General features: G+C 44.7%; 1 protein-coding gene across 1 annotated transcript; it reads left to right on the top strand.

Annotated features, from left to right (window-relative positions):
- Nucleotides 1–78: 78 nt before the first annotated feature.
- DCUN1D2 (defective in cullin neddylation 1 domain containing 2) lies at nt 79–27,825 on the top strand (the record flags this gene model as incomplete). Its single annotated transcript, XM_038569401.1, is given in 7 exon segments — nt 79–270; nt 272–344; nt 3,534–3,702; nt 10,812–10,942; nt 22,837–22,919; nt 24,577–24,673; nt 25,872–27,825. Coding segments are annotated over 7 exon segments (825 nt in total), but the record flags the coding sequence as incomplete, so codon positions are not given.

The raw sequence follows: 27,825 nt of genomic DNA, 5'->3' as shown, positions 1-27,825 counted from the left end.
GAGGTTCTGCAGTGAAGCTGACCTGGTGGGAAACAACGAAGTCCAGTTAGACCACCAGCCATGGGGATGGGACGCTGAAACGAAGCTCCGGACCAGTGGTGTTGGCTTTCCTGCTCCTACTGCGTCCAAAGTGTATGCATAGGGCATTTCAGAACAGGCCCCCAGTTTCTGGTGTTTCCTCGGGCTGGCCACAGAAGTGCCCTCTGCTGCGTCACGCAGGATGAGTGGAAACTAGGTGTGGCCACAGACCGCTTCTTACGAAAGCTAGACTCTCTTCCTTAAGGAGCCCATGAGAGACGCCGTGGACAAGAAGAAGCTGGAGCAGCTTTACAACAGGTACAAAGGTAAGAGGTGAGAGGTGGCTGGGGCTGGTGGGGGCCAGGGCAGACAGCCCCTCACCGTCTCCGGGGAGCAGGATTCTGTACTCCAATCTGTGTCAAGGGGACCTCGACCAGGGACCATTGATGGCTGGGGTGGGATGCCAGGAGTGGGGTCTGCGGGTGGAGCTGTGGTGTCCCGTCACCCCCCCCACACACACACACACCCCCCGTTCCAGGCAGGGTCTGAGGTGTGCTCGGCCAGCTGGGAGGTGGCTGTCTCAGACACCACCGGTGGCCCCCACGCTGCCCCGGGAGTTGGAGGGTTAGAGTGAAAAGGCTCATCAAGAAGTTGATCTGACGTGAGGGTTAAAGTTGACTTTCTGCTAATGCGGTGTAGCCAAGTGGCCCTAGAGCACCTTGGCTGTTGGGGAGGCCAAGGTGGGGAAAAGCTCTTAGCAAAGAAACTTTTGTGTTATAAATTGGGGACAGTTGTTTTTAAAATCAAAATCAGCACTTAGAATGGAGCTTTCCCTATTGAAATATGGTTGTGCTGCACAGATACGTCTGTGTGACAGATATGCACAGACCTAGATCACTCAGCAGGCTGTCATATTCCATATCAGATGTCAATCTGTGTGGCATTTGGAGAGTCAACTACTATTCAAGAGTTTTTTTCTTTCTTTCCAGCACTTTCTAAGGTTAACTTTATTTTCCAAATTTAAAGACAAAAACAGCAACCTCATTTAAACAAGTATTAACCCAAACAAGTATAACTCCTTGGCTTTAATTCTTGTTTATGTATTATTTATGTATCATTTTTATTTTTTACTTTTGAAAATATGTGTATTTTTTTAACCTATTTAGATCTGAAGATAGATGAAAAATTATATTTTTTAAAAATCTTTGGCACAGAAACATACTCTGTGGTGGGAAGATCAGCTTTGTATTTGAAAAATGAGCATTGGTTTTCCAAAATGAAAAATCATTTTTAATAAGCTGTAATATGCTTTCAATGTTTTTGGCTAAGGTAATTGTGGAGCTAATTGTGAATCCCATGCTGTGCAGATTTCTGAAGTGATTCAAATATATCTAGCACCTTAAAAAAATACTTTATGTGATCATTATTTCTTTAAACAGCATCCTTTCATCATTTAACTTTATTCATGCAAATCTTGTCATTTAAAGTAGACATGTGCTATCATCTTGGACTCTACAAATAAACGTATTGTTTAAAGACTGTTGACAAATATGCTGGTTTATGTTCATGTATACGAAGGAATGAGTCCTCTGAAAATTACTTTCAAATAGTATTATTGCAAGTGAAATTTATGAGGTGAGGGCATTGAGGGCGATTTTGCTCTCCTGAAGATCAGTACCTTTGGGAGCATTGATGAGGAAGCTGGGTGAGAAGCAGAAGCCCTTGGGACACTACTCCTATAGTTATGCAGGAGAGGCTGTGAGGAAGCCTGTACTTTCGTTTGTTTACTTTATGGCATACATTTTCTTTCATTTTGGTAACATGTCTATTAAAATGTAGTACGTAGTACTTAAATGACCAAAGTTAAATTTTATACAATGGAAGAAAAGCTTATCACACCTAATCTTCATTTAAGCAAAGAAGCTACAAATTTTCTCTTTGTACCTTCTAAACCAACAGAATTAATGTTTATGTCATGATAAGATATTAGTATACATGCATTTTTATTAGACCTAGTTTGTTGAGGTCTTGCTGAGATTTTTCTAATAGACTTTATTATTTGATTTTCTGTTGAAGAAATGCTAAGTTCCTTAATTTCATTTCTAGACCAGAAATGGGAGTTAAGGAGGCCTGAATTTCTAAGGCATTAAATGTGGATACATGAACTTAATGATTTTGAAGCCTAAATGTTGTACAGTAGTATTAAAGTTATAGCAAATGAAATCACATTAAAAAGAAAAACAGCAGGATCCCTGGGTGGCGCAGCGGTTTGGCGCCTGCCTTTGGCCCAGGGCGCGATCCTGGAGACCCGGGATCGAATCCCACGTCGGGCTCCCTGCATGGAGCCCGACCCGGGATCGAATCCCACGTCGGGCTCCCTGCATGGAGCCTGCTTCTCCCTCTGCCTGTGTCTCTGCCTCTCTCTCTCTCTCTGTGTGACTATCATGAATAAATAAATAAAATCTTTAAAAAAAAAAGAAAAAGAAAAAGAAAAGCAGGGCAACCTCGGGTGGCTCAGTGGTTTAGCGCCGCCTTCAGCCCAGGGCCTGATCCTGGAGACCCGGGATCAAGTCCCACGTCAGGCTCCCTGCACGGAGCCTGCTTCTCCCTCTGCCTCTCTGTCTGTGTCTCTGTGCCTCTGTGTGTGTGTGTGTCTCTCTTTAATAAGTAAATAAAAAATCTTAAAAAAAAAAAGAAAAAAGAAAAACACTACTTGATGAGATGATCACTGGGTATTATACTATATGTTGACAAATTGAATTTAAATTTAAAAATGGGATGCCTGGGTGTCTCAGCGGTTAAGTGTCTGCCTTCAGCTCAGGGCATGATTCCAGTTCGGGGATTGAGTCCCTCATCGGGCTCCCTGTGAGGAGCCTGCTTCTCTCTCTGCCTATGTCTCTGCTCTCTCTCTGTGTCTCTCGTGCATAAATAAATAAAATCTTTAAAAATAAATAAATAAATAAATGTAAAAAAATAATAAAGAAAAAACATTAGTTTATTGTTTTGGCAGGGTTGTGATAACTTAATATGGTAAACACTTTAAAAATTCAGTATTTTTTTTTAAATTATAGATTTTTAAAAATTTTAAAATAATCTCCACACTCAATGTGGGGTTCAAACTCATGCCCCTGAGATCAAGAGCCATGCATTCCCCTGACTGAGCCAGCCAGGTGCCCCACAATGCAGTATTTTTTTTTTTTTTTTTTTTTGTAGCAGTATGCCTTTGGGCAAACTAGAATTGTGTAAACTTGAATATTTATTTTACTTTATGGAAATTAATTTTTTTCTTAATGATGAACTCTTCTCAAAGAAGTTATAGTGATTCTTTCTTCCCCTAAACTCCAGTGACCTAGATTTTTAAAATAGGGCTTTTTTTTTTTATGAATTATTTGTTGCTGTCTCATATGCAGTAGAAAATTGTGGTCCAGTGATTGATATATCATGCTTGCTAGGGCTAGGACTCTAACCACCCATTAGTGGTACTTTTCAAAACAGCGTAATTTCTTTCACTGTAGACCCACAAGATGAAAATAAAATTGGAATTGATGGGATTCAACAGTTTTGTGATGACTTAAGCCTTGATCCTGCCAGTGTCAGCGTTTTGGTTATAGCATGGAAATTCAAGGCAGCGACACAATGTGAATTTAGCAAAAAGGAGTTTGTAGATGGCATGACAGAGCTTGGGTAAGTAAATTGATCTCACTTTAAACTTTTTCAAAAAGGAAAATGCTTTCAACATTAATTATTTTTCAACAGCCTGTGAACATTAATTTCAAATTAATTTATTTTCTTTCTTATACATTTTCTTTGCCTCTGCTCTATTAAGATTTTGGTTTCCTTTTAAATTCCGGTTAGAGTTTTATTTAATATTTTTATTTAGATTAATCCCTTTTGTAATTTACTTTTTAATTTTTATCCTTCCTGTTTTGAATTCACAGTAAATATCAGGGTGTTTTTGTTTGTTTTCAGCCATTCAATTTATTTCATGATACTGTATCCTGAATGTGTAATTTTTTTGTGTTGCTATGTTAAACATTAATAAAATACCATTTTGGTTTTTTGCTTGTAACACTTCTCTGTTCTACCTATCCCAACCAGGGTTGGGATAAAAGCTTCCTTAATAACTTAAAATGTTTCTCACTTATCAGATAAGTCAGAGAAGTAAATGAAAGCATGTAACATAAATGCCTTTTGATCATTAAGCTTCCTGAGCTATTTCATGGGGTGGTATAAATGCCAGCATGCTTGACTTGCTGATATTGTGATATTTTGATGTTGACAACTTAAACTAGCTTATTTTTAGCTGCTGAAGGAGCTTAAAAGTCTAAGGTAAACATGTTCTTAAAGGCATGTACTTACAACATCCCAGGAGAAAAAATGGGACATATGTTTTCCACTAAACTGATAAATCTGTTATATTTATTGGCTTTATCTGTTTAGATGATAAACTCCGTAAGACTTCTTGTATTGCTGGTGGTTGTATAAAATCAAACAAAAGACATCACTGTGACAATGGCATAACAGCATGTTGCTTCGTGTTCTCTGCACTCAGGAAAACCTAGGTGAATTACAGGGGATTTTGGAACGGAAGACACCTATTAAAGCAGCATTCACTTGGCATTGTACTACCGTTTATCCCATCCACTAAAACCTCCCCCAAGGGGGAGATTTTGGAAATAAGTACCTCTTATAAAAACACTTACTGGCATTTCTTAGGCATTATCTAAAAATATGCTGTACTGGTGAATTTTAAAAATTCCTGTCTATTATTCTACTAAGTATTATAAATTTAAAAACATATTTTAAAGATTTTGAGTATGAATCTTCCCAAACTGTGCTAGATAAATTCATGCTTTCTTCTATGGAATGTATAGAATATAATTTAAGATTGTAGTTGGTGCTGATTGATAGTGCTTCTCTTCACATCTCACAGGGCAGTTAAAGGGGAAAGCACTTTGTAAATATTAAAGTGCTGTATGTTAAGTATTGTTAATGTGACAGTAAACTATATTTTACAGATGACTTAAGTGCTTTTAGAGATGTAAGAGACTGTTATAGTCTAAACACCACTAAAAAATCCTTTGGTTTTGTTTCTGCTCTATTGCTATTTTTCACATTTTCCTGGCTATTAACTCTTGACAGTGGTTGGAATACCTGCCTTTAACAGTTAATCCTACACCCTTTCTTTGAGGGCTTGTGGATTCATAAGTGAACAGAGTAAACTTTATGAAATTCCTTGGCATCTTTGTAAAAACAAGAAATTGGCCATATTGTGGATATGTTTCTGGACTCTATCGTATTTAGTGGGTCTATTTATCCTTTACCCTGCAAGCACACAGGCTTCATTATTGTAGCATTAGGTAAGATTTGAAATGAAGTAGTGAAGTATTCCTACTTTTTTTTTTTTTTAAGATTTTATTTATTTATTCATGAGAGATGCAGAGAGGCAGAGACATAGGCAGAGGAAGAAGCAGGCTCCCTGTGGGGAGCCCGATGAGGGACTTGATCCCAGGACTCCAGGATCACAACCTGAGCTGAAGGCAGACACTCAGCCACTGAGCCACCCAGGTGTCCCTCTTTGTACTTTTTTTATCTGCTTAAAGACTGTTCGTCAAGTTTTATATTTCAGTGGGGAAAGAAGAATCTTTTCAATAGCTGATACGGAAATAACCAGGTGAGCCTGAGAACATGTCACCTCAGTCCCTGCTTCAGAGCATGCATGGGCCACCCCTAGCGATGGATATGGGCTGGATTACACACCTGTACAAGAATCTTAAAACTGTAAAGTTCTAGACAAAACATGGGAGAATGATTTGTTAAAACACAGATTAAGAGACACTTTTTTGGAGAAGATATAAAAAGCACTAACCACAAAGGAAAAAATTAACAAATTGGACTTCATCACAGTTAAGAGCTCTGTTTAACAAGAGATAACTGTTAAAAAGACAGAATAGTGGGAAAAGATACTTGCTCTGTGTGTGTGTGTTAAAATTATGATAAAAATGGTAGAGGATGTGTGATTCATGTATAATTTCTAAAGGATCAGGAATAAAGGAAGAAAAAATTCAAAAGAACGTGAGAAAAAACTTAAGGAAAATTAGCTTAATGCAGGACAAATAGCAAGCACGTGATAAAATGGAGAATTTAAAGCCAATGTGTCAGCATTTACATAATTACATTAAATGTAAGTAAACTAAATACTGGATGGATTGTAGAAAATCAACTCAATTATTGTGTATACTGTTTACAATAGATACAATTAAAACATAAGGACACAGAACAATTTGAAGGATAAAAGTTGATGTAATTTGCAAATATTTACAAGAAAATTTTGGTGTGGCTATGTCAATATTAAAATAAGCTAAGGGGATCCCTGGGTGGCGCAGCGGTTTAGCGCCTGCCTTTGGCCCAGGGCGCGATCCTGGAGACCCGGGATCGAGTCCCACATCAGGCTCCCGGTGCATGGAGCCTGCTTCTCCCTCTGCCTGTGTCTCTGCCCACCCCCCCCCCTCTCTCTGTGTGACTATCATAAATAAATAAAAATTTAAAAAAAAATAAATAAATAAAAATAAAATAAAATAAGCTAAGGCAAAAAGTAATTCTAGAGATAATGAAGGACATTTCATAATGAGGAAGGGTTTATTTCACATGGAAAGCACTGGATTATTTAAAGCAAAAATAAACACTACAAAGAGAAAGATATAAATCTGCAATTTGTCAAAGCAGGGAATTCTCACATACCTTACCAACTGATAGAATGAGCAGGTGAAAAATCCGTAAGGAAATAGGAGATTTGGACAGCACAATAAATGGCCTAATGGACATGCTTAGAACATTGGCTTTGATGTTGAAGAATACATATTCTTTTCAGAAAAGTAGGCCATTTATAAATATTGACCATAAACTAAGTTGCAACAAATTTCAAAGAATTAAAATGATACAGACTATGTTTTCTGACCACAATACAATTAAGGTAGAAATATAACAAAAAGATAACTTGGTAGGTTGAAATATGTGTAAATATTGTATACTCCTGAATTACCCTTGGGAATAAGAAGAAGTTACAGTGGAAATTAGAAAATATTTTGAATGATGAAGGAAATGCTTCACATGAAGACTTGTAGGATTCAACTTCCTAAATGCCTATTTTAGAAGGAAGAATTGAAAATCAATAAGCAAAGCATCCACCTCAAGAAGTAGAAAAAGAGCAGGAAGTTAAACTCAAAGAGTGTAGAGGGAAGGAACTAATTTTTTTGAACAGTCAGTAATTTAAGGAAATAGAAATGAAGTCAATAGAAAGGATCCATAAACCCAGGGCTTGCTGTTTGAAAAGAATTATAAAAGTAACAACCAATATGGGATGAAAAGGGCGACATCACTATAGACCCTATAGACGTTAAAAGAAACAAATATGTATTTTTTGTTTATTTGAAAGAGGGGGCAAGCACGAGTTGGGGGCAGAAGCAGAGGGAGAGGGAGAAGCAGGCTCCCCGATGAGCAAGACCCTTGCATCACGATCTAAGCTGAAGAGATGCTTAACCCATTGAACCACTCAGTTGCCCCGAAAGATAAGAATATATTACCAACAACTCTATGCTAGTAAATGTGAAAACAATGCAAGAGAGGAATTGTCTTAAAAATACAATTTACTGAAATGGACACATAATAACTCTTAAAAAATTTGAAGCCGTGATCTAAAAATATTTCTTTTCAAAAAGAAAACAATTGACCAGGATTGGTGCACCAGCACATCCTACAAAACATTTAATGAAGAGAATAACACTAATTTGGCATGACCTCTTTAGAGAATTGTACAGGAAGAAACACTTTGTAATTTGTTTTGAGGCCAACACAACCGGATAACAAAACCTAGAAAGGATATTTTAGTATGTATGCTGCTGAAGTGAGCACAAAAGGATATTTTGAGAGTGGAAATTTATTGGCTACTCATAAGAATCAAAAGATGCATAAGATGCAGAAATCTTAGAGAAATTATCAGCAAACTATACCCAGCCCCCAAAACAAGTCAACCAAAAACCAGGATAATTTATCATGACAAAGTTTGTTATTGTCCAGGATTCTGAGGTTTGTTTAACATTACAAAGTCCAATCAGCATAATTTATCACAGTAACAATAGAATAGGGATTATCTCAGTATATAAAATGAGTTTGATAAAATTCCATTCCATTCCATTCTTTTTTTTTTTTTTTTTTTTTTTTTTAAAGGGAATTTAGCACAAACCAAGACTACCAGGATCCTCGGGACACTTCAGTGGTTGAGTATCTGCCTTCAGCTCATGGCATGATCCTGAAGTTCAGGATTGAGTCCCACATCAGGCTCCTGGTGGGGAGCCTGCTTCTCCCTCTGCCTATGTCTCTGCCTCTCTCTGTGTATCTCTCATGAATAAATAAAATCTTAAAAAAAAAAATACCAGGTCCTCAAACTGACCACCCCCCTTTTCCTGCCAAATCCTGCGGAAATACTATACTTAACTGCCACACGAATGCCTGCTTTTATTCAGCACTGAACAGGAGGTGTTAGCTGGTCTGATCCACAGATAAAATATTCGAATCAATAAGTGAGGTTAGCTAAACTGCAGGGCCCAAGATCAAACAAAAATCCATCTTATTTATAACACTGAATGCAACAATACAACAAAGCAAAGTGAATTTTAAGAATGTCATTTTCAGTAATATCAAAACTACAAAACACCTAGGATAAATCTAATTAAAGGTGTGTACTACCTCCCCGTGGAGAAAACAACTCACTGAGAGGCAGGATACATGAATAAATAGAGATATAAACCTCATTCATAGGTTGGGACAGGTCAGTATTTTATCCCTAAATATATCTATACTCTCAGTGTGATATGAATCAAAACCACAATAAGTAGTGTTATGTGTATTTGTATGTGTAATTTGACAAATGGATTTTTTTTTTATTGGGACGCCTGGATGGCTCAGCGGTTGAACATCTGCCTTCAGCTCAGGGTGTAATCCCGGTCTAGGGATCGAGTCCTGTATCAGGCTTCCTGTAAAGAGCCTGCTTCTCCCTCTGCCTTTGTGTCTGCTTCTCCCTCTGTGACTCTCATGAATAAATAAATAAAATTTTTTAAAAAGATCCAGGACCCCAGGATCATGACCTGAGCCAAAGGCAGGCGCTCAACCCCTGAGTCACCCAGGTGCCCCTTGACAAATGGATTTAAAATTTATATGAAAATGCAGTCAAGAATAGCCAGCAGTTCCTAAAGAACAAGATGGGAAGATTTACTCTCTACTTTTCAAGCTGCAGTATTTAAGACTATGTGGCACTACTACAGAGAAAAATAGACTGGCAGGACAGAATGGGGAGCCAGTGAACATATCCATGTGTACAGGTGCATTTGTACACATGGCCAAGGCAGCACACAATACCACGAGTTCCTATTTATCAAGTTCAGAGACCAGGTAGCTGACCTTCAAGGAGTGAGGGGATGTAGGCACACAGGAGAGCACATGGTGGCCCCACAGGAAAGAAGCCAGGATGGGACAGCGCTGCCATGCCCCAGGTGCTGCCCCACCACCCTTGCTTTGCTATGGGTCCCCAGAGCTGTACACCTGTGCCTCCTGGGCTCATGGGTGCTGACACAGGTGTTCTGCCCTCTCTAAGCCCTGCTGACGGAGTGCATTCATCAGTGAAGCATGGCTGTTATCCTTTTCCTTGCTGGGTAGTCAAAATTAAAAAGACAATTTTAGGTTTTCACTACTCTAGATTTCTGCTTTAAAATCTTAATATTCTTTTTTAATTTTTAAAATTTTAAAAATATTTGGGAGTGGGAGTGCATGTGGGAGAGAGCATGAGCAAGGGGGAGGGGCAGAGGGGGAGGGAGAAGCAGCCTCCCACTCTCCCCACCTGAGCAGGGAGCCTGATGTGGAGCTCAACTCCAGGACCCCAGGATCATGACCTGAGCCAGGCAGACACTTCACTGATGGAGCCACCCAGGCGCACCAAGGCTTTTTAATATTCTCAAAGGCTGTTGACCTTTTGAAAGAAAATCCAATCTTACTATTTATTTATTTTAAATTATTTTTTCAATTCCAGTATAAGTAATGTAGTGTTATGTCAGTTTCAGGTGTACCAATAGTGAATCAGCAACTCCTACATGACTCAGTGCTCATTATGATAAGTGTACTCAATTCCCTCAACCTATTTCCCCCTCCCCCAACCCAGAAAACCCAATTTTAAAGCAATGGAGTTATGTTTTATCATACTTGGTTTTTTTTACTCTAGCCTGCTGTAAGGAAGTGAGTCCAAGATCAGGAGCTTGTGGGCTGGCAGAGTGGCTTGGCTCCCCAAGGTCACAGAGGAGTTGGAGTCTTTCTGATTTGCCCATCCATCATCCCAGGGCCCTGGCCTGTGTGTGGGTGAAACTGCATCTATATTCCAGCTCATACAGAGGAAGGCAGGCAACTTTGGATTTTGTTTTTTCCTTTTAATACTTTTTCCTTTTCCTCTTTTTTAAGATATGAGTCATATACCATAGAGTTCACCCACTTAGTCTACAGTCAGTGGTTTTGGTGTCTTCACAGAGCTGTGCAGCTGTCATCATCACAGTCAGTTATGGAACGATGGAGTCCTTCCAGCCACAGAAGGGGGCCCACAAGCAGTCTGCCTCCTGCCTCTGACCTCCCGGGGACTGGGACAAGCCTCAGGGTGCTGCAGCCGGCAGGCAGCTGCAGCAGGCACCAGGGGGCCGAGGGTCTGGGGGGCACGGGACGTCTCCCACCTCCACAGCACTGTCTCTCATTTGCAGGTGTGACAGCACGGAGAAGCTGAGAGCCCTTCTGCCAAGATTAGAGCAGGAACTGAAGGACACAGTGAAGTTTAAGGATTTTTATCAGTTTACCTTTACCTTCGCTAAGAACCCCGGGCAGAAGGGTTTAGGTGAGTGTAAAATCCACATTCGAAAGAAGCCGTTATCTTCTTGAGGCTAAAAGTGGGTATGACCAGCCAGGTCCCGGTCCTGCTGCTACAGTATTACTGTTGTTCCTTTCGCATATTCTCTCCATGGTTGCACTGCATGCACGCAGGCCATCTGGCTCCACCACGCACTTGGTACTTCAACCTCAAAGCACTCTGCAGTTCTGGGTTTAAATTTTTTTTTAATTTTTATTTATTTATGATAGTCAAAGAGAGAGAGAGAGAGAGAGAGGCAGAGACATAGGCAGAGGGAGAAGCAGGCTCCATGTACCAGGGAGCCCGATGTGGGATTCGATCCCCGGTCTCCAGGATCGCGCCCTGGGCCAAAGGCAGGCGCCAAACCGCTGCGCCACCCAGGGATCCCGGGTTTAAATATTTAAATTTCAAAATGTAAACTAATTTGCAAATGCTTTGTGTTCCGTCATATTGAATATCCAATTGACTTGTGGGTTAGAAAAGTTGACAATTAGTATTGGGAGAGCATTTGTATCAGCCAGATGTGTGAGCCGGCAGATGGTATTATTGGGGCCAGCCAGGTGACATTGATGCTGTCTTGGTCTGGACATTCAAGTTAACTTACTTGAAAACAATTCTGATGTGCCTTGGATCACATTTTAGTACTTCTTTCAGAATTGTATGATTTTGCTATAACTTGTTTATTACTATATACAGTACATTTGGAAGATTCCTAACTTAGATTTTCAGTTTGAGTTTTGGTTTCTTTGAGGGTTTTATTGTTTATTTTCATTTATTTTTCTTTCTAAGTACTATATAATTTATTTCTCTTTAAAGTAATAGATATGGTTAGTTCAGTAAAAGGTCTTACAAGTTTGGATGAGGGACTTACATGGTCTTTAAATAGGGACTAAACAGATATATTAGAAAAAAAAATTTTTTTTTCAATTTTTATTTATGATAGTTACAGAGAGAGAGAGAGAGAGAGAGAGAGAGAGGGGGGCAGAGACATAGGCAGAGGGAGAAGCAGGCCCCATGCACCAGGGAGACTGATGTGGGATTCGATCCCGGGTCTCCAGGATCGCGCCCTGGGCTAAAGGCTAAAGGCTGCGCCACCCAGGGATCCCAGAAAAAATGTTTTGAAGGAGAGTTTTTACACAGAAAAGGAATATTATAAAGTAACCAAATTTAGGTAGGAAACCAAAAAGGGTTTGAAAATCCAGAGATAGAAAAATCCACTGCAGACAGTTGATTTCAGGACCTGATTTTGCTCATGCATGTTCACAGGAGTGTGTGGGCAGTGACCATTCTCATCCCGTCTGTCTCTGACATTATTCCTTTCCTTCTCCTGTTGTCAACATATTGAATGCAGGTGTAGATTGAGGGGATAGGCCCTTCTATCCCAGAGCCTGAGGGTGGGGTCGCTGGGCTCCTCTGTCCCACAGCAGGAGGTGGCAGCTGTCTCATCATAAGCACTATCCTTTTTCCATGGCAGGGATTTTTTTCTTCTTTTTACTTGTTCTTCTCCAGTGTTATGGTTGCTCATTTTTACTGTTGGTGCCTTGCACTATGACGAATCTCCCATCAGATTTCCCTTGTCTCCAGGCTAGTTGGCCTTGTGAACGGGTTTCTCGCCTTGGGTGCCACCTCACAGATTATGTACCTGCCACCCTGGAAGCTGAGAAAGGCCTTTCCGTGAGTCTGGATCAGGAACTTACTGGAATGGGTCTGCTAAGACCTAGGACAGTGGCAGTGGCAGAGCCACCGGGAAGGTTGGGGATAAATTTTTCCTGCTGGGGGAAGTGGGTGAGCAGCCAATGTGTGAAGGCACAGCAGCGAGCTGTTGCTGTCATCAAATGCTCTGCACGTTTACTACCTTATTGTGGGTCCGAGAGCTGAGGCCAGAGAGCATCCGTGGAACCGCATGACAGAGACAGTAACACGTCTATGCATTAAACCATGGCTTTCCCATCTGGCCTGCCATTGGTGAAGGATCCCATCTAACCAGGTACAGACTACAAGGAGAGGGGAATCCACAGCCACTGGGCACAACAACATGAGCAATGAGAAGAGCGAGTGAACCCCAGGCTTGCTGGGTTTTATGTGTTCGCCACCCCTTGTGGAGAGCAGCCTGTGCAGAGAAAACAACTGAGGGAAGGAGGAGCAGGGGCTACTGGGGCACTGGCCTTGAGCTGACCCTGAGAACTGGCCCTGAGCCAACCCTGGGCTGGCCCTGAGTTGACCCTGGGCTGACCCTGAGCTGACCCTGAACCATCTGAGCCGGCCCTGAGCTGACCTTGGGCCGACCCTGAGCCACCCCTGGACTGACCCTGAGCTGCCCCAGGTGTTTTGGGCCGGTCAGGCTATGACTCCTCCCTGGGTGTTGCCTCTCCTGGAGAAGAGCTTGCAGGGCCACACCAGAGCGATGCCAGGAGGGACTGGCAGCAGGGCCCTGGCTGTATTCGGATTTCAGAAGATTCCAATCATGTGAGTGCAGAGTGGAGAGATGTGCTCATGGTGCTTTGTTCCTGGGAAAGTTCCAGCACTTACAGCAGCACCCTAGTCCCCGGCCGTACCCCACCCCACATCTTCCCTGCTACCTAGATGCCCAGATGCAAGCCCAGCGTCCCTGGTCAGTGTGGTTCTGGCTTGTGGGTGGCCTCTTTTATCTTTTACCTTGTGGCTAGAAAGAAAGGTAGAATCTAGCATTGATTAAGCACCTGTGCTATGGCAGGCAGGTGTGTTCATCTGCCCACACATGGCCTTGCCCACATTTTTATTTTTTTATTTTTTTATTTTTTGCCCATATTTTTAAATCAATTTATTTATGGGCATCCAGTGTGGATGTGGGGCTCAATCCCATGACCCTGTGATCATGATCCGAGCCAAACCTAGAGTCAGTCAGACCTTACCTGACTGAGCCCCAAGGCACCACCTTGCCTACATTTTATAAACAGGGAAATAGGCCGAGGCATGGAAAGGGTGTCAGAGGTCTGCAGATGGGCGTGACAGCCGGTGTGAAGCCCATTCTCTCCTGTACCATGTGTTCACACCTCCTAGTGAGCTGCCTAGCCAGGGTGGGAGCTGGGGGAGCAGCTGCTTCTCGCTGCCATGGACCTGGGTATAGGAAGCCACAGAGGACCAGGTGTGCCTTGGCTCCTTCTGTCCCCTCCTGGCTGCTCCTGCCTCAACACTGCCCCGTGCTCCGTGCTCCTCTGGCCTGTTCTCTTGTGGGCTGTGCGTTCTCAGGACACTCTGGCTCTGAGTGTTTATACAGGCTCTGAGCCAAGTACTTGCCACTTTACCCACATTTTATAGTTTTTTTATTTGGTCTCAATTTACTTGCTTCATGCTACACTTGTATGTTGTGGGAGCAAAATATTTCATAATTTTAAAATTCCTAAAATTGTCACAGTTGTATTTCTGCACACTTTTTTAAAAGCAACAAACATTGACCAAAACCGTGGTGATTCGTCAGGTGGTGTTGCTTCCTGTGGTCATGTTGTGGTTGCACCCTGTTGTTGGCTGCTGAGTGTGAATAGGAAAAGCTTTCTTGCTTTCTCACCTGCCAGTATGTCCTGAGGACGTGTCATCTGGCAGGTCATACAGCCTTAAGCCAGATTATAAGGATAGAGGGTCACCTTAGGTAGGAAATAGTGTGACTTTGGTCAAGGTCAGTGTCACTGTTGGAGTGTCATCTTGCCTGGCGTGTGGTGGTGTCTTGATGACATCACCCCATGAATTTTGCTCTTGCTGTGATGTAGTAGGTAAGTTCATCTCCTCTCCTGCCTGCCTTGCACCCAGCGAGAAATAGCTCTTTGCCCTCTGTGGACCTGGCTACCTGACCACACTTTCCACCTCAGCTTTACTTTTGTCTGATACATTGCAGCTCCGTTGTCAGTAGTACAGACTTTGTATATTGGGAGGAATTCCATCATGTCTGCCATTTCCACCATGGCAGGGATTAGGTGGCTGCCAGGGGAGGCAGTGTGGTGTGTAGGGGCAGCTTCCAAGATGTGCAGTGGCCCTCAGAAGGGCCACCTGAGAAGGAGGAACAGGCATGTGGGAGGGCAGGGGGTCCCAGGTCTGTTCATAAATTACCCGCCATGCCATCTGGGCTAGCAGGGTTTGGACTGCCAGCCTCTGGTTTAACAGTACATATGTTTTTTTTTTTTATTTTAATTATGTTAGGACAACTAAGAAAAATGTGTAAAATGTTGTTAGCTCCATGACACCCCATAGGTGGTAGGTCCAATGCACCATGGTGCTGGCACCCAGAGCCGCTGAACTGCCCTTGGTGGCATGCGCCTCAGGGTGTCCGGGCCGGCACAGACTCGCCTTCCAGCCTTCAGAGAGACTGGGTGGCAAGGGTTGTCTTGGATCAGACCTTGCCGCTGGCCATCATCTGTTTGAGATGCTAGCTGCTGCTTCTGCAGCTCACTGCCCGCATTCATTAGCTCACTGTGGCGACGCTCTGTGTCATCCCTTTCCATTATTCTGTGGAATAATCTCACAAGGAGATGCTTCCCTACCGATCGGTGCAGTTCATCAAGGAAGGCAGGGTACGTGCGTGGTTCTATGCCTTTATCCGGTGTCAGGATAACAAACTGTTTCCCTGGTGTCCTTTGGAAAGGACCTACTAGTGTTGTGTTTGTTTGTTTGCTTGTTTGTTTGTTTGTTTGTTTTTTATGTAATTGTGAACGTACAGAGCAGGTTTCAATTGACTGCAAATTCCAACCCTCTCTGAAGCTCAGAGATAATGATTCCTGCTGTGGTGGGGAGCCTCTGCAGGTTGGCACCAGCATCCTTTTGATGTGACCCGGAGTGTGTAGCTGTGGTCTCCTTGTCTGTGAGGACAGGCTGCTTGAGGCTCGTCATGCAGGTGTACTGCCCTGACCTGAGGTTGGCTATTTCTACAGGGAGCCCTGGTTTCTTGTACTTAAGACCAGTCGGGAGCAGTGCTCCTAAATACTGACTTGGCCGCCGTTTCTAGATTCTTCAGGAAACACAGCGTCACGCCAGTGCTTCTCATTCAAATTTAGGACTGCAGGGGCAGCCCCGGTGGCTCAGCGGTTTAGCGCTGCCTGCAGCCCAGGGCGTGATCCTGGAGACCCGGGATCAAGTCCCACGTCAGGCTCTCTGCATGGAGCCTGCTTCTCTCTCTGCCTCTCTCTCTCTCTCTCTCTCTCTCTATCTCTCTGCATCTCTATGAATAAATAAATAAAATCTTTAAAAAAAAAATTTAGGACTGCAGAGTTTTTTTTAACTTGAGGTTTTCTGTATGACAACTGTATTTCCTTTCTTCTGCCACCAGTGTAAAGACTGAGGATTTCCTTTAAGGGTTACACACTCTTTCTGAACAGTGGGGTGCGTGTACGCTGGGCACACCATCTGGGTGCCACTGGGGCTGTGCCGCTGGACGGGGATATGAAGGGAGGCCCCAGCCCTGTGGGCTCAAGCAGTCCTCCTGGGCGTGAGCTCTTGACCCCAAGTTTTTCCTTCTTTGAATATCTGAAGTGTGTCCTCCCACTCTCTGGTCTAGTCCCTGAGGGTCACCTGACTGCGCGGCCCTGGATGCCCCCAGAACAGTTTTCCTTCCTCCTGGAAGGCCAGTGACAGTTGCTGACAATGCTGGGTGCCAGCTGTCCAGGACCAGCGCCCTTTGGGGGTGGCGTGCCCTCCTGCACATCCTCGTCTGGTCTTTCATCCTCTAGGAAAAGGGCTGCCACCCTGTCTGCCACCCCTCTTCCTCCACCTGATGGGCCATCGGTCTGCAGATGGCTGGCTTCCTCTGAGCCCTTCACCGCTTCCCTGTCAGTCTACCTGGAGCACGACCTCCCTGTCCAGCTCTTGCTCTCAAGCTGATGCCTGGTCCTCCTTTTAGTTTCGCTGTTTCAGAAACAATGTCTCCCATTTCTGCTTCCTGAGCCTGGTTCTCTCCCTCCTGAGATTCTGTGTCGTGTGTGGGCTGTGTCCCACGTGTTGTCATTTCTTGATCTCTTCACCTGTTTGAAATGGGAGGTCACACTTTCCTGGGGTGGCAACCCACAGTTTTTTCCTAGGATAAACTGTCATGCTCATGCTTTTGCTCGCTCATTTTTATGTGAGATTCCATTTTCCTGGGTTTCTAAGAGGCTGGTTCAGGGCAGCTTTCTCAACTTCATAGAGCTCAATCTTGTGGGCACCAGTGTGCATTCACACGTGTGTGCGTGAACTTGCCTGCCTGTGGGTTCCTGCGTGCACACATGTGCGGGTTGTGTGTCCTGCCTATCGCTTTCCTTGCTTTTGTCTCTTCCTGGCTCTGGTGTCCTCCATTGGTTACCTTGCCGCCTACTCTCCACTGCCTGTGGGTACAGAGCCCCTACTCAGAGGTGCCTGGTGGGCGGGTCCCTGCACCCACCTCCCAGGGCCCAGTGCAGGGTCTTCCTCTCCTCATCCTGGCTTTGTGGTGAGTGCCTGCTGCCGCCCTGATGCCCCAGTGTCATCTCTGTCAGAGACCCCATGGCTGCCGGTGGGTCCTCTTCTCTGGCCTGGACTGCACTATAAATGTTGCCTCTGGGTTGGGTTATGCGGTCCAGGTGCTTTTTCTGTTTTTATGTGAAGATTCACAGAAATTTAAACCTATGCTGGCTCTCCTGCTACCTTTCCAGAAGCCTTCCAAATGCCCATGAGTGTTCCTTGTCATCATCAGTCACTTGTTTAAGGGACAGAAAGGAGGGGTGTATGGGTGGCTCAGCCAGTTGAGCCTCCCACCCTGGATTTTGGTTCCTCAGGTCATGACCTCAGGGTCCTGGGATTGAGCCCCACATTGGCTCCATGCTGGGTGTGGAGCCTGCTCAAGACTCTCTCCCTCTTCTCCCTCTGCCCCTGCCCATCCCTCCCTCTCTTAAAAACAGGAGGGTGGGGTGGGGGTTGGGGGACAGACAGGAAGAGGGGGCTGCAGCACACAACTACTCATCCTAAATCTTCATCAGGAGCCCTTGGGGGCTTCTCCCCTGGACTGTTTTTCCTTTTCCTTTTTCTTTACCATTTTAACTGTTTAAAGTGGGCAGCTTAGTGGCAGTAGCAGCATTCCTACTGTTGTCCAACCACTACCACCAGCCGTCTCCAGAACATTTGCACCTTGAGAACTGGACTCTCCCCACCAAACAGTGACACCACCCTCCACCCCTGTGCCACCCTCCTATACTCTTGACTCCTGCAGGGAACTCACATTGATGGAGTCCTTTTGTGACTCATTTATTCCATTAGCGCAAAGACCCCAGGGCTCTTCCTTTCTAAAGCTAATACTCCACCTTGTGTGGGATGTGTACACCACATTGTGCTCACACATTCATCCTCCGTGGGCATTGGGGTTGTTTCCACCTTTTCTCTATTGTGAGCAGCGCTGCTGTAAACATGGCTCTTCACCCATCAAGCAAGCTTGAGCCCCTGCTTCTTGGTTCCTTAGGCTTGTACCCGAATGTGGAATTGCTGGGTTGTATAGTAAATCTGGGCTCAGTCTCCCAAGGAGCTACCATAATAGTGTCCACGGTGCTGCCCCCCTGATGTTTCTGCCAATGGAGCACAGGATGGGCTTTCTCCACATCCTTGTCAGCATTTATTACTTTCTGGAGGTTTTGATGGGGTGTTTTTTCCTTTTTTTGATAGTCCTAGTAGGTGTGCCCAACACTGTTCTTTTATGAACTGATTTTCTCCTTTGGCAGCTAAAACATTTGCTTTATCATCTTTTCTGTTTTCTATTCCTTTGTAAGAGGCTGAGGCAAAATAGTCATTAGAAATGAAAGCCCTACCTACGCAGTAATTTCCAGGAGTGTTCTCAAGAAAGCATTACCAGGCTTTTCCAGAAGGTAACACACAGGCCACAGAAGGACGCCATGGAAGGGGGGTGAGTGGGCTCTCTCTGTGTTTTTTGGGCATCTGTAAGAAGATGACCTCAGTGACCCCCTCGTTTGGCAAGGACAGGTGCCAGGATGCTAACAGGCTGCTCATTCTGCTGGGTGGTATTATTTCTTCTTATACTGCTTGTCTTTTAACTTCTCTGTTTCCTGGTTTTTCCCTAAGGAACACTCACCTGAGCAAGAAATAGTGTCTTCCATGCTTTCCTAAAACTTGGCTGATTCAGGTCTGAGTGTAATTATTATACTTCAAAAGTAAAGTTTAGGTAATGCTTTATTTTGAGTAGCTTAATTCTTAGATCCTTATTTTACTTCATTCTTCAGAGTGATCATCAGTTTGATCCAAATTGCAAAACGACAGCAGTTATTCCTTACTGAGAAATGGTGACTGGGGCAGGTGACCCTTTCTGTCTGCGATATTCTGTAACTTCAATATCTTCAGTATAGTTCAGATAATTAATCTTCTGTTAGAAATGTTTGCTTATATCTATTGATATTTTGCACCATATGGGATTCTTTCCTTTTGATGTTCAAATGAAGATGATTGAAGACTTAGACTTCATTCAACTTTCATGTGTAGATATTGTTTTTAAGAATTTCTGTCTTATAACGATTGCCAGGAGTGGAAAAGTTGTAAGGAACTTCTTTCAGAGTTACTTTTTATCTTAGATCCTTGCAAAGCAAGGTCTGCAGACCAGCAAATTGGCATCACCTGAAAGCTTGCCAGGCTTGCAGGTTCTCCAGCTGTGCCCTAGGCCCACTTTATCACAAAGTACCTCAAAGTGTAGTGGCTTCAGACAACCATCGTTTTTTTACACCTCATGATCCTTTGGGATTTAGGCAGGGCTCAGCCTGCAGCTTTTCTGTTCCAGCTGTGGCTTGCAGCTGTTTCCTGGCCTGTGCGCCAGCTTCAGGAGGGGAAGGGTCAAGGTGGGGGCAGGGCAGAAGTGGAGCAGCATGGGGCCTTGCTTATTCCCAGCTTCCACTGCAAGTTGCCCCCTTCAAGTGCAGTTGTATTCCAAGGCATTTTCAGGAGGTTGTGAATTAGAGTCTAAATTAAGCGCCTCTATTTTCCTTCTCTGTGAGTTTTTCAAGGAGGTTCAGTGTGAGGGAAGGAGGGACTTTGGAAGGTTTGTGATAAAAGCCTAATATGTGTAGCCTGTGGTTTAGATGGATCTGCCGAGAGCGCCCCGACTCTCACCTGTGGCCCTCTCCTAAGAAGGGATGAGAGTCTTGGGCCTGCGTCTGCAGACACCAGCAGGGGGAGGGGGGACACCTACAGGGACAGACACCTGTTGGGGGAGACACCTCTGGGGGAGGGGGATGGCCTGAGCAGCTGCGAGGAGGACAGAGAACTACCAGGAAGCAACAGCTTCTTCAGGAAATCAGATTATTCAAGTGATTACCTCCATTTAGAAATTTTTTGAAGGCTTAAAAAAAGAGAAAACAGCAAAGCCAGATGAATAATTTTATGACCACATACCCAAAGCAGAACAATTAATTTTACAATTTCCAAAGTGTATTATGTGCTTTGTCTCCTGAAGGATTGGTTCAGGTGTTCCTATAGTTCCTAGAAACGTGGCTAGCTGTTAAAAGGGTTGTTTAAGAAAAGAAAGGGTTTTTCCTTCATTTCCTTCAAGTTGGTGTGTCTCTTACATGTATATGTTAGAATTATGTGGATTGTATTGTTTTATGTGTGATTATTCTTTAGCCTGTCCTTAACTGAGGTCACCCTGATGAGGAAGGGAATGAAAGTTCCTATTCTAGTGTAAAAAGCATAGCGTAGTTTCATACTGGTTGGAGCCTGGAGTCAGTTGCTTTGAGAAATCTTGACTTTGGAGGAAGTAAAGTTTCATGTTAATTAGCTAATTTTTGTATCTGCTCCCAAATCCTTTTTTGATAGGGGACATCTTCATTATGTAATTATAAATGGAGCATCAGAAACAAGTTTTAACGAGTAATACCTTCCCCTAAACATTTTCGTCCTCAGGAGATAAGACTTCTCAGAGGTTACTGGAAGAGAGAGCTGTCATCGCCTTCCTGTAGCTGCTCGGGTAGCTATTGTTCTTGGTCTAAGTTCTGTCATTTGGGGTGTTTATAACTGTTGTTTTTTAAATATTTTATTTATTCATGAGAGAGGCAGAGACATAGGCAGAGGGAGAAGCAGGCTCCCCGCAAGGAGCCCCCGTTGTGGGACTCGATCCCAGGACCCTGGGATCACAAACTGAGCTGAAGGTAGATGCTCAACCACTGAACCACCCAGGTGCCCTGTAACTGTTACTGTTATTTTGCAAATGGCTCTGTCCATGACGACCGTGTTGAACATTTTTACATAGAAAAATATTCAATATGGAAAAGGTATGCATTTGTTTTTAGTCACAAACATGTGATTCAGGAACTTTGAAGAAAGGTTTCAAGGACCAGACTAACCCCAAAGTACCTAGATTACATGTCTGCCATACAACTGTATTCCTCTTTCCTCCCCAGGTTCTCCCCGCTTCCTCAGTGTGGGACTTGTCACCTTTAGGCTGAGTTGAGAGTAGACCTCAGGTAATGTTCTTCCTAAGTCCCAAGGATGTAGGCTTAGCCACACAAGATGCTTCTTTCCGAGTTAGACTGCAGGTGGTGGTGAGGGGTAGCAAGCTGGCCCGTCCTGTCCGTCCCACAGACTTCCTGGCCATCTCTTTCTCATTAAGCCTCCACGGTACTTAAGGCTGAGAAAGTCTGTGATGGACTTTAAATATGAAGAATATAGGCATTTTACTGAAAGTTGGTGCTATTCATGACTCACTTTGCTTATGCAGGTATAGTAATGCTCTTTCCTGGAAATCTTAGATTACAGCTCTACTTTTTTTTTTTTTTTTTTTAAGTTTTATTTAAATAATCTTTGTAGCCTACATGGGACTGTCACTGACAACCCTGGGATCAAGAATTGCATGTTCTACCTACTGAGCCTACCCGATGCCCCTGCAGCGCTACTTTAATCATTTGTCCAAGTGGGACCAACCAAGATTTAGAGGAAGATTTTCTAAGAAGTGGTTAGTTGGATATTTTGCATTTAAAAGAATCTGTTGCCTTAAGTATTTGTTTTTCGCATTAGTCCATCTCGACATATATATGTAAACACGTAACTAGGAAATTATTTTATTATAACTGTTTTTTATTGCCTACAGGTGGTGAGCACTTGAGATTAAAGCAGGCAATTAAAGGTTGTCAATTTTAATAGAAAACTCAGCTTAATATACTTGTTATGTCAAACATACAGAAAGAAAGAAACATTAAACTTACAGTAAACAGAGAATGAGTCAGTATTCCAAAAATTATGGCTTAGGTTCGTATTCTCATGCAGCCCTATGACTCAGTGGCCCTGTTTGCTAAGATGTCATCTTCAGCCTGAGCCTTGCAGCATAGGTCTGTGTCAGGGAAGATGGAGAATGTAGACTCGGGTTAGTGCCGTGTAGATTTTCAGCGAGCTCACATCAGGGGGGAGGGTCTCTCCCTGGGTGTGCTTGTCCTCACTACACCTTGAGACATGTGGAGTCCCCATGGTGCTCATTCTGACTCTTCCCGCTCTTACAGTGGCAAAGCAGGTCACCTGGAGAGCACTACAGCCCTTCCTCTTGAGACAGGGTGTTCAATTTGTATTCATCACTTAGAAAGTGCATTGACCCACTTTCTAAACATAAATGATGTATACAAATAGCATCCTGGTTGGTTCAGTCAGGTTTGAAGGAAGCCCGATGTGTATGAAAATGAGAGTTTTGGAACTGCTGTTCACTAGAGGGTAATCATTGACATGTCTGAACCACAAACACATGGGTCTCCTTTTAAGGGATTTCCCCAGAGTTATAAGAACTCTTGGGTAGGGGTTAGTCCTCATTCTACACTTGGGTAGACTGTGAGTTTTATTAAGTGGATATTGGTGTGCTAAAAAGTGGTCACTTTTTGTTTGCAGTGGAAAAAGAAACTGGGATTTACTAACTGGCCTTTCTCTCTTTTTGCCAGACTTAGAAATGGCCGTTGCATACTGGAATTTAGTATTATCTGGAAGGTTTAAGTTTTTAGATCTTTGGAACACCTTCTTATTGGTAAGTGTCCTGCTTCCTGCCGTGTGCACGCAGTGTGAGGGGGTCAGCAGGTTACATGGCTGTCTCTCTTATCTGACCAAGGTATTCTGGCCGGATATTGGGTCATGGGAGTTCTGGATGGTGACCATGTGGCCTTGCCATCATGCATGGTGCCACGGCCACTGAGCTCTAGCCTGGTGGTCCCGAGGCCAGTGTCAGAAGCAGCTTGGGAGCCACCCAGAACCCCCAGGCTAAGGTCTCAGGTGCCCACAGACCTAGGCAATCATCTTTCTACCACCTTCTCTAAGAAGCTGTAACTAACTAATTCTGTGCTTCCTTGGAGGAACTTGAAATTCCTAAAGAAAGCACCAGTAACACACATCCTGTACATTGATACTGTAACCCCGTGCCTAGTGCGTTGATAGTTGGGTACATTTTTAAATGTGTTTTACAGTGTTCAGAGGGAAAAGGAAGGCTTAGGTGGCCCCTTATGAGAGAGTCTGTCTGTGTTGGAAGCAGGCCTTTGAGGGGTGCCAGGTCTTCTTACTGGGGTGGCACAGCTGAGCTGGAAATCAGGGAAACAGGTGTCACTGTGTGACATGTGTGGAGCACAGGGTCCTCGCTCCAGAATAAATAGTCATGTGGTGTAGACATACCTAGACCTGCTGTATGGGTTCCTTCGTGAGCGTATGAGGGGGCAGGCCTTCTCACGGCACAGACCCTGGCCTGGCTGAGGACCATCTTCCCACGGGGTCCTCCTGGAAGCAGTGTGGGAAAACCAAGATGCAGCTTCAAAGCCGCGCATCACATTCACTCTGCCTCACCACTTCCTAGTTTGGTGGCTAGTTGACCCCAATTGCAGACATTCCCCCAGAGAACCTGCATAGGTGCCCAGAGATGGGGCAGTGTCACAGCAGCATGTGGGGAACAACCAAAGATCCCTATGCAGGAGTGCGGGTAGAAGGTCAGACTGTCACCACAGGAGAAGACCCCCAGAGCTCAGTGAAACTAGCACATCCCACTGTGATGTCAGCCTGCCACACATGGAGCCTAGATTCCAGGGGCAGAAAGCTGCAGAAGTCTACATGGTTTGGGGTAGCTTGAGATAAATGCACAGACAGGCCTGAGTGGGGTGCCTGGTCCCTTCAGGAGGGAGCACTGTGCTAGGTGGTGAGGGCAGGAGAGAGTGGTGCCCACCTGGGCTGCGGGGTTGTGCAGTGGGAAAGGGAGCCACAGACGGGTGGTGTTCTCGGCAGGTTTGGTAAATCTCAAATACCAAATGACACAGTTGTAGGCACCTGCCCCCATCCCACCGCAAGCACTGCCAGTACAGAGGAGAATCAGTGGTCTCCAGGAGCAGTTTGCTATGGTCCTGCCCTGGGTCTGAGGCAGGGGTTAGGTCGAGACTGAAAGGGCTGCCTGGTGTTTGACTGAAACAGATTATAATCTTTGCATTTTAAATGTTTATTCGGTTGTTTAAGTCTATCTTTCCATTTTTGCACGTTGGTGGTGCGTAGCACCTAACATTTCCCGGGAAGCCTTATTGTTACTGACAGCAGAGTGTGAGCACAGGTGCTGTTCTGCGTCCAATTGTGTCCCAAGCCAGCTAGATAGCTGGCGCTCCTGAGGAGCACGTCTGGTTCTCAAGTCTGCTGGGTTTTTTTCTTTTATGTATTAGGAGCATCACAAAAGATCAATCCCAAGGGACACTTGGAACCTTCTGCTAGATTTTGGAAATATGATTGCTGATGATATGTCTAACTATGACGAAGAAGGTACGGGAAGTCCTAATGCTTCAGCTGATGGCCAGAATTGCTGCCGTGCGCCAGCACCACCCCCCCACCCCTGGGCACAGGACGTGCCAACCATCCTGCTGACTCCGGGCCCCACCCCTCGGTGCAGTGGGAGTGATGGTGGTAACAATTACACCCACTGTAGTATGTCTGTCAACCACAAGAAAGAAAAATAGGCCTTCAGAGTAGTTTAAATCAAGAGGAAAGGCCCCTAAACTGAAAGCAGCTCAAAGGTAGTGGTACAGGGAGCCAGGCAGCTGAACCACAGAACCAGACAGTTGTCTGGAAGGTGCCACCCAGGTACATAATCCCGTGTGATGCCTCAGGTTAGTGGTTCTGTCAGGCTACATAAGCCTGAAGATTCCAGTGGTACTTCCCTTGTAAACATAGTTCCCTATGTTGTGGTCCCTCCCCCCAGATATCTCAGGACGCTGAGCAGGGAGCATTTATTTGTATGCCTGCCTCCGTGGGCACTGTGCCATGTTAGGGAAGAGGCACAGTCGGCCCACCCGCCCTGTGATCCTCGGCGCCCAATGTGGAGGCAACCCTCCAGGGCACGTCCTCACCTCCTTTGTCTTTGCTCTGGGAAGCGAAGGCTCAGAGCCACAGTGCTCACTGCCCTGGCCTGCAGGCCTGTGTGTGGCCTTAGCACCTGGCACAGAGCAGGCACTTCGTAAACATGTGTGAGTGAATGGGAGATAGTTGGCTCTTGGGACCTTAGCTATGGTGGCAAGACATGATCTGCAGAAAGAGAGCTGGCAGCTTACAGCATGTGTGCCTGGCCAGCGGAGATGTTGGGGCCACTTGGAAGTGTGGGGGTGGCCTGGGCTGGAGCGGGGGGAGGGCACCCAGTGTGGCCACAGGGTCCTGACCACCTGGGACGGGGACAGGGACGGGGACAGGGACGGGGCCTTGCGGCCAGCTAGCCCCGCCTGCCCTGTCATTAGAGGCCACACAGCACACTAGTGCAGTCTGCACAGCACACCAGTACTCGAACCCAGGTCTGGCCAAAGCAAGAGAAGTGGGTTTCACTGGTCAAATCCTTCAGAAAAACAGGCTGTGAAACTTAAACTCACTTGAGTTCTTGAAATACAAATATTGACTTGAGAATTCTCTGAATATAAAAATATTACTCTAAACTGTTGATTTTTTAAAAGTCTGTGTGTTTGCTTTCCTGTAGGAGCATGGCCTGTTCTCATAGACGATTTCGTAGAATACGCGCGACCAGTCGTCACGGGCAGTAAGCGCAGCCCTTTCTAGGCAGAAAATTAAGATGCGTTAAGATGCTGAGAGGAAGTGCCTCCTGCAAGGGGACGCTTGGCTCGTCACTGGCCGGGAGTGGTCATCAGCTGGCCAGGGTGTGGCGTGGCCTCTCCCTGCTACAGAAAGGGTTGAGTTGGACACAGAAGGAGCGCCTCGGCAGACGTGGCTTTGGGAGGCCTGGGGTGGCCCTGTGGCTGTTGCTTTAGAAGATTTCTGCATGGTTTTTATTATACTTGTGAAAAGTAACTCAGCCTGTTTGCAGAGTGGCAGAGCCTGCTGTTTAATTCATGATGTCAGGTGAACACCAGCAGGGACCATAGGTCCTGCTGAGCTAGCTTGCAATTCCACTTAAAAAACGGGATTTGTGTCCTTGGCAGGACGTTATAATTTTTATGCTGGTAACCATGTGCCCTAAAGAAGATCTGACACGGATTCTAACATTTTATAAACTTGGTGCCAAGAATTCAAGATTTGTATTTTCTGAATTATCAAATATCTAGATTTATTAGATCTATTTTTATTTTAATTCCCTGTGGATGTTCCCATGAAAGTCACTGCACAGCTCTCACTGTGTCACAGTTTGCCCAGTGATGGCACATGTGGGGTGTGACTCCAGGGACGTGTCACAGTAAACCGCTGACAAATCGGCGGCTCTTTTCCTTCCAATGTCATTTGGACGAGCTTCCTAATAAGTTTTATAAAGTGTGTTTTTTTAAAAAAATGTATTTTATTACATTTAAAAAGACCTTTTCCCATAAAAATATTTCTTTTACAAGCAACAAATTATAGATTTAAAAGTCAAGTGAGTTGGTTCTTTCTAGTGGTCCTTGAGGCCTGTCACCCACCCTTTGGCCGTGTGCATGGTTGTGAACATCCGAAAGCCACAGCACACATCGTCACCCAAAAACACCCACATGGAAACCTCCCCTGTTTCCACCTGAAGCCCGTGCTTGTCACGGTGCCCTCTGGTTCTTCGGTGTTTGCTGGCCAGAGAAGCACATCCGGTGAGGCACGGACGCCCTGGCATGCCATCCAAAGGTGGAAGGCCTGTGATGCCACCTGATTTCCTTTTGGAAGAAACTGTGTGTTCTGAACATCACTCTGTGGACCCTACCTCATATGTGAAAAGATCTTCATATCACAAGTGTGCCTCCTGCCCACCTGCAACCCACCTGACGAGTCAAATGAATTGGGGTCACTTGGTGGGAGAGAAGTAGTTCCCTCTGACTTTCTGTAAATGGACAGTGTGCCTGAAATGTGTACTTGAGTTGACTTTTTGGAGATGTGGTTCAGCATTTAAGGAAGTGTCTGTGCCCAGGGAGGGGGGTTTGCATCCTTGCTGTGTGTGAACTGTGTGTACTTCAGAGACAGCAGGCTGTGCGGGGCCCGGGAGGGGGCTTGAGGCCTGGACACCACAGTCGGGGCTGGGGCGGTGCCTAGCAAGGGGCATGACAGAGTCACCTGGCTTCTCCACGGCTGTGGAGGAAGAGGGAGGGCGTCTCTGCCTGCGAGCCTGTGGCTGTAAGAGCACTTATTCTTATAAGAATCTCCACAGTTTTAAACATCCTCCAAGGCTTCGCAGGTTCTTGCTACATAAGTGTTCTGCTTGGATGAGGCTGAGGAACTTGGGTAATCTTGCACGAATTCTGGAGGTCCGCAGCGCCTTCTCATTGTTAATATTCAGCGTTATGGTGGGGAAGTTCTATGTGCTTGTTTTTTCAGTAGATGACACAATCCTAGTGGTTGGACAAAGGCTCTTCAAAAAACTGTGGGTTTCTTTTTTTGCTATTACACATATTTAAGGCATGCATGCTATGGAAGTACTGAGAGCTTCAGAAACATTAAAATAAATTATTTTTTCTGGTGTGGTA

Source organism: Canis lupus, chromosome 22 (assembly GCF_011100685.1).
Source record: "Canis lupus familiaris isolate Mischka breed German Shepherd chromosome 22, alternate assembly UU_Cfam_GSD_1.0, whole genome shotgun sequence".
Lineage (NCBI taxonomy): Eukaryota > Metazoa > Chordata > Mammalia > Carnivora > Canidae > Canis > Canis lupus.
The sequence above is the reverse complement of the archived record's forward strand: the minus strand, read 5'-3'. Positions and strand labels throughout refer to the sequence as shown.